This window comes from Polyodon spathula, chromosome 22 (assembly GCF_017654505.1).
Source record: "Polyodon spathula isolate WHYD16114869_AA chromosome 22, ASM1765450v1, whole genome shotgun sequence".
NCBI classification, from domain to species: Eukaryota; Metazoa; Chordata; class Actinopteri; order Acipenseriformes; family Polyodontidae; genus Polyodon; species Polyodon spathula.
The window spans coordinates 22459735-22469984 of NC_054555.1; the positions used below are offsets into that span (position 1 = coordinate 22459735).

At 37.3% G+C, this 10250-nt stretch overlaps 1 protein-coding gene across 5 annotated transcripts; it reads right to left on the reverse strand.

Annotated features, from left to right (window-relative positions):
• Nucleotides 1-2985: 2985 nt before the first annotated feature.
• LOC121297353 (solute carrier family 35 member E4-like) lies at nt 2986-9797 on the reverse strand. Of its 5 annotated transcripts, none has more exons than XM_041223632.1 (4): nt 8858-9221; nt 8525-8639; nt 7452-8049; nt 2986-4534 (listed from the first exon to the last, which is right to left on the reverse strand). In XM_041223632.1, exons 2-4 carry the CDS (start codon nt 8540-8542, stop codon nt 4095-4097), a joined length of 1056 nt encoding a protein of 351 aa, XP_041079566.1. In that variant the 5' UTR covers nt 8543-8639; nt 8858-9221; the 3' UTR covers nt 2986-4094. The 5 variants fall into 5 exon arrangements, with proteins under 5 accessions (XP_041079566.1, XP_041079569.1, XP_041079567.1 ...); XM_041223635.1 differs by having other exon boundaries at nt 8521-8639; XM_041223633.1 differs by lacking the exons at nt 8525-8639; nt 8858-9221 and adding an exon at nt 9697-9797.
• Between the last annotated feature and the right edge of the window lie 453 nt (nt 9798-10250).

Here is a 10250-nt window from a genome sequence, read left to right on the forward strand (position 1 = left end):
CTTGAGCTTCCTGCCTTTTGGCCATGAATACTTGACAACTTGTCGGATACACCCTGTATAGTGTTGACTCATTTCCTCTGTTCTAACCTACTGTCAATACATATACTGATAGAGCCTTTTAGTGCAGTACAGGACTGTTCAGTAGATACATTGAAGCTGTTTGTTTAATGTACTGTATTATTGCCCTTATACATGTTTCCCATAGTAAAAGCATAGCAGTGTTTAATGGTGTAAGCATTGTGAAAGCATGGTTAAGCAATGTTAAATGCAGAGTATAACAATGGGACACACTTAGGAAAACTGCAAAATGACTGTGCAAATTGATTGTGGTAGTTTTTCAAGAGTGATACGGGTTCATTTCCCCAGCTTTACACAGTAGACTAATAGAATAGAAGTAACTGAGCTGCTTTTCCACACATCCTTCAAAATGACACTGATATTTGTGTGGAAACTGGGAAATGTAGGTGCCAAATGGAAACAGAGGTAAAGAAAGTTGGAAATGTATCTTTTATATTTATTCAGCTGATCCTATTAGGAATTGATATGTTGTGTGCATGGTGTCACTAATTATTATCTCTTTAGTCTGCTCAGACTGTGCAAAATGATTGCTGTCATTTTTTACACAGGACGTATGTGATTAGAAATCAAAATGTAAAATTGTACTCAAACTACTATTAAACTTTTTTTTTAATTTTTAATTTTTTTATTGTGTCACATTATCTATGCATGGGATGACACATAGGATGTTGAGCCATTCTCTTTCACAAGATATTGAGGGTAATTAGTCTATGTAGCTATATGGAGGGCCCTCTTCTGTGTGTAGTTATCAGTAATTCACACAGCAGTACCTATGGTCTATGCAGGTAATGGTGAACAATATTCAGGTCTTTAATACATTTTACAGCTGCGGTAGGGGAAGATATGAACACACTTGTTTGCGTTACATTAGTGTTTAAATATCCCAAAAATAAACATTCTATCCTTTAATCGTGAAGCTGGTATTTCACAAAAATATTTTTTTGAAGAGGGTTTGTAAACTAGAGGTTATAAACAGTTTTGAAAAAATAAGCGTGATCCAAATAATCTGCTGCTTTGCAGAACACCTGGTTTCCTGAGTCAATAATGTTCAACAGATGGGTGTGCAGAAACTCTGCACTGTCAATAGTTTTCTTCATCCTAACGATAAAGATAAATATGCATGGTTATGCATGCTCTGTGGTTTGCATGCTACTTATGCATTCAAATTATTGCAGGCATTTGAAAATCTACCAAATGGGCAAACCTGCATGACTAAAACCTAGCAGCAGACAAGGCTAATGAACTGTACTTCCGCCAACAGACAGCAATGGAATTTACATGTATTTCCATAGAAAAGGAATGTGTCATGTGAGGGACAACCCATTTAAAACCATCAGTCTTATTAGTGATTATCTTATTTTGACATCCTTTCACTCAGTGATCGGGGGAATCTTAGTCCATATCAAAGAGAGCACTGTCACGTGACCATAAACAGTCTTGCACAAAGAAGACTGCACAGCGATCTGATTCAAGCATTCAGCATTCTGAAAGGTAGGGACAATGTCCACCCAAGGGACTTTTTCAACCTGAAAAAAGAAACAAGGACCAGGGGTCACAAGTGGAGATTAGATAAAGGGGCATTCAGAACACAAAACAGGAGGCACTTTTTTTACACAGAGAATCGTGGGAATCTGGAACCAACTCCCCAGAAATGCTATTGAAGCTGACACCCTGGGATTTTTTAAGAAGCTGCTTGATGAGATTCTGGGATCAATAAGTGACTAACAACCAAACGAGCTAGATGGGCTGAATGGCCTTCTCTCGTTTGTAAACTTGTTCGTAACATCCAGGAGTAGATTTAATTATTTCCTGATGATTGGTAACAGTGACAGTCCTAAATTGATGTTTTAGGATTGGTTTTTACTTTATAAGCCTGTCTTATAAATACGACCAGTTTAGGTGGTTACAGTACTCTAAAATAAATGTAATATAATACAGTATTCCAAAAAGACCATTTGGTGATTCCCATCAACGCTGGCTGAAGTATTCTGAATATGTCATGTATGTGAATGTACTGATAAGTGGCAGGTTGGTTTTACTTACATCTCCAGGGGGACTTACATTCCTAAAGCTAAAGCTTCATTAGAGGGGTACAAAAAAAATGGACTATCAGTGATATCTGCTTTCTTCTAATAGGAGTCTGACTTTAATAGAATTAGTAATTGCTCAGCAGGCTGGGCTGTGTTGTGAATGGGAGCCTGTGTGATGGGTTTATTGAAACTGTACAGTATCTTGTCATTGTAGGATAACAGGATTTGGGAATGCAGTGAACGTGTTATGGCAGATGTCATGTAATTAAGTGTCAAATTAAATATCGTTGTGGGACACTGCAGGTGTAATTGGAGATTACAGCCTATATTTATAGCTGACCTTGTCGCATAGCATGAAGCAGACTCCTCATTCCCACATAGGGTAAGAGAAACCATTCTAAGAATAAAAAACAGATGCCTAGAACTGTTCTCTCACATCAGAATCACTGCAAGTTTAACTTAAAAAAAAAAAAAAAAAAAAAATCATTATTTTATTTCATTCAATTTAAATATTTTATCTCTTTTCTTACCGATTTAGAATGTTTAAGAAGAAATGGTCCCTGACGATTTTGCCCACCAATGCAAAAGGCCAGCGTTATCACATAGCCAGGGCAGGTACCAGCACTGCCCCGACTGTACGAGTCACAATGCACGCCACAAGGACATGGCTTTACCAGGTGAGCTACTCAGGGATCAGGTGGTCTATTTTATGGATCAAAACAGTGTTGGATCCAACTACCACTCCTCTATAACGATTTTAATACTGACCTCCTTTTATAAAAAGAAAAAACAGTGGGAATATATCAGTGAAAATACATAAATTTATATAAGCCTGTGTCTTGACTTAAAATAGACAGAAACACACAGACAACAAATCTTTCTTCAACCAGTATTTATACAGTCCTTTGTATTTGTAAAATACACAAATATAAATAAAACAGTTATTTACATCTAATAACAACAGTATCGTTATATACAATACAAGTTATATGAGAGTACATTTCAAAAGTCATCCTTTTAAAAAAAAAAATTATATTGTGCAAATTCACTTTTCGTGTACGGGTAGGTGACATCAACATTTGCATCAGTCCCATGGTGCAATGCTTGTGATAGTATTTGTTTTAATACTAAGCAAAGCTGGGCCTAGTGCCATCATAGTCTCCACCTTATTACCTCAATGATTATGTCAACTTGCAGTTAAAAACCTTCAACCTAAATCTACCTTAAATAGATATGAATACTATTTCAGCCTTTCATAAACTGGAGCTGAAATGCATATTTACCAAGGGTTGGAAATTGTGAACAAAATTATTTCTGGCTGGTGTTCAGAACTGAATCAAACTAATAATGACACAATACTATGGGTACTAACTGGTATAACTCTAGCTGCCTTAAATGCACTTGGTGTGCAAATGTCTTAGCAAGAAAATCCAAGGTGATATTGTGTGCGTGTTACTGCAACAGACCTTACTACAGGATTCTAGCTGTGACTATTTACTTTTATTTTTCTGAAAGGATTAGAATTGTATAGCGTATTTGCAAAGTATTTCCTCCATTATTTGATTCAGTCCTATTCTTTTAAAAAGGAGAAAAACATTGGTTAATTTCACAAATCTAGAACCTGACTTCTGGTAATTGATACAATCCAAGGCCTCATAAGCACTCTCAAGTTGTTTGTTTCATTTTGTAACAGTGAATGTTCTCCTTTCAAAAAAAATAGGAGTTTATTAAATAAAAAAAAAAAAGATGCTCCTAGTTTTATATCCTTTAGTTTTACGTTAATTGATTCTAATTTCAGCTGGGGAAAAAAGGAAACCTTAATATATGGCACTTGTATTAGAGCAGGTTAGTTTGAACAGGCCTTCTTTAGAACGATTATGTAAAAGCCAATGTCTGTGATACAAACAAAGATAGCACACCACCCCTAGAAACACTGTAAACACTCGACACTTCACCCCCCCCCACTTGATCGCTCACGGTGTCCCCTCACTCAGTCTTGGAGTCCTTCTCTGGCTCGGACGGCGTCTTTCTCGAATCTAAATATTCGGCGATGTAGTCTGTGTTCTGATACAGGACGATTCCTGAAAGCGTAAACACAACTCCAGCACAGCTCAGCGCAGAGAGTTCGCTGCCGAACAAGAACTGTGAGAGAAGCAGGTTTCCCACCACGTTTAAATTGCCCAGGATGTGCAGCGTAACGGCCGAGGTGAGGGTGAGGACACAGAAGCTGGCGAGGTTGTACAGGACTGACCCCAGGCAGCTCAGCAGGATGAACACCCACAGTCTGTGGTCATATTTAATAGGAGCCTCCAGTACTGCCCAGTTCTCCAGTGCAAGCGCAGCAATGAAGAGGATGCAAAAACTCGGAATGGCCATCAAGTAGAGCAGGAAGACTGAATTGATCTTTTCCTCTTGGAGGAGAATACCTGAAAACACAGAAGAAAACATGAGAACATTTACTAACAGTTCCAGTTAGCTGGTTGATCACAAAACCTATTCCATCCCCTCACCCCTCATCTCCTACCCTCTATCCTAAGTCGGTCTCCATTTAAGTTCCAACTGTCCTAAAGTCCTGGTTTCAGTGCTGTGCTTAGAATATTGGCAAAGGTTAACTTTGGTAATTTGTTTAAGGATTTTAATTAGGGGAATCCTCCCCTAATTATTATTTGCTATAGGCTAAATAAATTCAGTTTCCTCAGTCTTCACAGCTCAATCCCCAGGATTAGTCTGGTTGATCTTCTTTGGACTGTCTCCAAGGCCGCAATGTCCTTTTGGTACTGTTTTATCAACAGTGCATTTTACAACCTTTCAATCTCTCTATTAGACTGAACTACTATGTCACTCTGCATCACTGTTTGTAATACAGAAGCACCTGCCAAATTAACTATTAAAGTCAGCTTACTCTGATGGCTTTCCATTGTGACTGACATTTTCAAAAGGGAGACGTATCTATTTTAGTGTCTTTACTCAAAAAATAAGAGTCCGCTGATCAGTCTGTCTGTTTGTCTGTCCATCCCCAACTCAGTAACTTCCTTGATTCTGAACCACTATACACCTAATCTCCTACAGATGTTTCAGGGTGCATTTGGCTAGACCCTGATATATAACTTTAAAAGAAAAGATTTGAGGAATGTGCACAAAGTAGAAAATACAATGTATTCAGGACGTTTGCACCACAGAATTTTCCACTCTAAATTTAACTAAATGAATAAAGCCATTATATAGAGCCAACAGACGTCCCCTTCACTATGCAAATACATAAAGCTATATAGTTCAATTTCTACAATATTGATCCAAATCAATGGTTTACTACAGTAGCTCCATCTACTGTAAACAGCCTATAGTGACAGGTAGGGGTATGCTGATCCTCGTACTTTTAAGACATTTGAAGTCATTAGATATTAAATAAATGGAGTGTTAATTACTCAACACAAAGCAATGCGGCCCCTCGGTTGCACACTTAATCAATATCAATCTGGCAGTGCTATTACATATGAAACCTGTCACGATCAAGCTAACTAAAAATATATTTATATCCGATAAGCGATTATTTGTAGTCCCGGATGAGAGGAAAATTTGCTTCCAATTGGCTTTTAAAACTCAGTTGTAAAGGTCAGCTCTTCTTGTTTTGAATTCAGTACATTCACAAACAGGTTTGTTTTTAATTTACTTAATACCTGCTGACATACAGTATTTCTTAAAAGGTAATTACAAGTATCAGCACCCCCTAGGGACAGGAAACATTCACCCCAAAGTCATAGTCAGTTCATTTAACAGAATGTCTATTAATATTCTGCTTCTTAAATAGCATTACCCTTGTGTCACTGTTTCTGCCAAGAAGTGGTTACAAGGAACCAGTCGCAGTCACTTCCTATTCCCATAGATGGAGAAAGATCAGATGAGGGAGTCTTTTTTTTTTTTTACTACAGCTTACTAGACAGATAATAACCCTGTAATTTAAGCACACAAACATGTACAGTAATGTAATACTTGTATGGTATTTTAGAAGCATTACATCACTCTTGAACTAATAGCATGTAAACACTTTCTGATAGGGTTCACTAGAAATTCAATGTTATTTTAGTGTCCTTCAAAATGTGGGCCCTTGTGCACTGATCATCCATCTGTCTGTCTGCAAGTCAGGCTGTCTGCCACACTCTACATGGTGAACAGAACACTGCCTTGAATTTTCAAGACTTTCTCCCTGGCCTCCTGTAGGCCTTTCGGATTGCATTTGGTTATAATCAGAATCACATTTTCTACAATTTGCAAGGCTCTATAAAATGGGAAATTTGCCAAGCCAAAAATGAACTATTGCGTGGAAGCCAATTCACCTTTAATGAAACTACCACAGGGTATATGTTGTCTAGTTTGCATCCATTTATTTATTTATTTTTTATCTCCAGTATCTACCAACATTATGAGATGTGGTAAACATTAAAAGATAAAATTGTTTAAAGATGGTGCTCACATAAAAAAAAAAAAAAAAAAAGAAAAACCAGACCTACATAGGATATGATACAAATGGAAATAATAAAGAAAGAATGTGTCAGTTCATTTCTGCAAATCTACCCTATAGCAATTACATTAAAAGGTGAACTTTCATAGTAAATATTTTTGCCGATCACTTGTAGACAAAATTCCCCATTTGTGCAAGTATTTACAAGACAACGCACATCCTCTGTATGTGCTGCTCTAGTTTTATAATTAACTTGTTGAAATGTGTTAATAAAATTACCAAGTGCCATAAATTAAGCCGATGATATTTCACAAACAACTGGTTCTGCAACACTTTAAAACAAAGGGTGCATATGAATTTCAAAGTAACTTTTGAATAGCTTGTGTTTTGTGTTTTTTGAGTTAAAAACAGCCAGCTAACACTAGCATTGAGAAAAGTCATTCAGGACTCCACAATCTGTAAACCCCACCCATTCCTTTTGCAGTACAGATAGAACAAGCTTTTGTTTTAGATCTCTTGATTTAGGACAAGATTCTGTGAATCTGGGGCGAATAATTAGATATTTAATGTATTTCTTGTTTTTCAGATATTTTAAAAGGCCTGATATACTGAATTGTAAATATGTTATAAGCTCCTGTTAAAATAGTAACCCTTTTTAATTCACTGAGTGGCAGTTTAGGCATGAGGGAAGGTGTGTGCCTGCAACTGAAACTACTTACATGGTACAGATGGAATGTAAACTAATGCAGCAATATCTCATTTCTTATGAAACAGGGGGAAAAAAGGGACACCATGGAAAACGCAGTAAACGGTCACTTGGAATAATATTGGTGTAGAATTGAGCAGCAGGTAAGATAAGCCAACGCTGTATAAATAACACTTACTCTGTTGAATGGATTTGACACCTCGTAGCATTGTAGCAGCACAGACAAAGAAACATCCCTTTGGATGGAACTGCACTTCTCCCATGATGCTGAAAGAGGCTCCCAGGCAAATGGGCATCATGGCTGTGTACTTCAGTATATGATGCTGCTTTCCAAGAATAAGGGCAGAGATGGCAAGGGTAAACAGTGGGGTGGTGGTGTAGATCATCTGTGCAAAGGATAGCTGAACATAATTCAGCCCAATGTTCCCAAAGGCAATACTGGCACAAAAAGTTAAACTTAACATAAAAACCTTGAATTTGGCATTGGCACTGAGATCACGGTCGCTGCCCCTCTGCTTCACGAATCTCAGCTTGATCAGTCCATAATCAATGATAATAGCTGTGAGCATATGCAGGGATGATAATAAGAGAGGATACCTGAAATTATACACTGCGAAAATCCATTTGTTTAAGCTTGATATTGTAGTGCCGGTTACAAGCCATACAGAAACAGCAGTCAGGAGATGGAGCATTTCCTTGGGCGACCTCCCAGTCCGTTTCTTTCCACACTTTAGGAACCCATTAGTTGATGTCATGTTCGAGTCATCTTTTTTTATCTGAAACAAACACATTTAAGAGACAAACTTACTATCCCTTAAAAATCGGATCGCTTTTCTTGTCTGGTGTAGATTCTGAGGTAATGTGAATTATTTCCTTAAAACTGTTCTATTAATAACTGGTTCTCAGATTCAAATAAGTTACACCCCTTGGTTTTAGGGCTTTCAGTACAAACTGTCTGTTGCTAAGAATGTAAACACAGAGGCTTCCACGCCTTTTTAACATGTGTTGTGTGCAGTTGCAGGATGTGGCAATCGTGGGTAATTTAATTCGCTTAGCCTTTGCGCGACCAGAGTATTAAGACACGCTGTACTGCATTGCCGGTGAAAACAAAACATCACAAGTTTACACTGCGTGTGTCTGGTTTGTAAAATGCTAACTCCTAAGTAAAAAAACAAGAAAAAAAAGAAAGAAAAAAAAAACACACACTATGATGTAACTAACATTTTTAAAAAAGCTTTGCCACAAACCTACAGATTGAAAGAACGTCATTCATTGAAATCATGTGACCAGGGCAGAGCACTGCGTCAAGCAGGACCAAAACAATGCTATGTTTAAGCATTCAGAATAATCCCATTCTTCATTATTTCTGAGCAGAAGACAAGCAAATAACGATTAAGTCATGAATAAAACATACGTTAAACTGCTTTCGATTCCGAATGGTCTAAGTTGTGGACCTTTACGATGCCTTTAGTTTAATATAACAATAACTATAATGATATTTTCACCAAGTAAATTACAATTCCAATAAAATAACAGAAAATAAAAAGTATATTGTATACCATAAATATGACGGAAAATACTTACGTTAGTGTTAAATGCCCCAAAAATTCGTAACACGGTCTGCAGTGGTATCACAAAAAAAAAAATCTTCAAGCAACAATGAATGAATGACTAATTACATGTAGTTGTGTATTGTTGATGTGCTAGCCGAAGTATTTGTTAATCTATTTAATCGTTCGATACACAGACGGTATAAATCTGTGTTTGCCCTGAACAATTTTAGAGTAGGTAGACATAAGAACCCTCATTCATTACTTGCTCATCGCTGAGTTGTACAACAGCTCGCCACGCCTAAATCATTACCGCTGCGAGTCGTATCCGTGCGACGAATTAATAGCTTATTTCCTGATATAAATATATTCAAAGGGGAAGCCAACAATTAAACCCCACGTACCGTCTATTCGTTTAAGCTCCACAGAAGCAAGGATCACAACGCGACAAACATCAGGTCCCAAATGTAGACCAGTTCTGCTTAGAGACTGGTGGAAATAATGTGACCCTAGAAACCCCGTAGATTTAGGAGAAAACAGATTTTGTTTTCGCTTTAAAAAAAAAAAGAAAAGAAAAAACAGGACGACAGACGCGTTTACTGCACTGGTGTTATTTGAGAGAATACTGCGTTTTAATTTTAAGATAATGAAAAAGAAGAAAAAAAAAAAAAGTTGTCCAACGTGGGAAATGTAATCAAATCTAGTTGATAGCGTGTAATCTGCTTGACATAGTTTGCAAATCGTTTAAATATTAAGTAAAATAATCTGATTAAAATGTGTCTATGAAAAAGTTCTTCCTGACAAATGCAAATAAAATATATCGCTAATTTAAATATAGCTCATTTTACTCCTCTCAGCCAAATTATCACCTACCTATTTATCCTTTTGCCACAGGGACAGTCTTTTATCCGTGGGTTTGCAAAATTCATCATTCAGCTTGTTGCTAGGGCTGATGACTGTTGCTAACACAGTAACAACCTTGGGCTTTTTGTCACTTGGGGAGGCGGGTGGATAGGCGGTGCTTAGGAAGAGTAACATACATACCTTTCCTTTCGACATCTTCAGAATTGCAAATACAATACCGCAATTCATATGTTAAAATAAATGGCACAGTGCATTCCCATTCTCTGAAAACAGTGTTAGGCAACCATTGATTAGTTGTCGCTGACATTGTGTCTGTCTCTGAAGCTGTTGCCTGAACCAAAGTGTAGGAGTGAATGCTACAGACGAAAACAAATAATAATAATAAAAAAAATAACCAGCATTCCATCAAGCTAGGAACTACACAGACCACCCCTCCCATTTCCAGAGCTTAATATTGACCTTTCCCTACCAGCACAGTTGGGATCCGTCTCCTCTAAACACATCTTACAGACTTCAGGTGCTGGCGAAATTAGTAAAAAGTAATAGCTGTTTCTTTTTTTTTC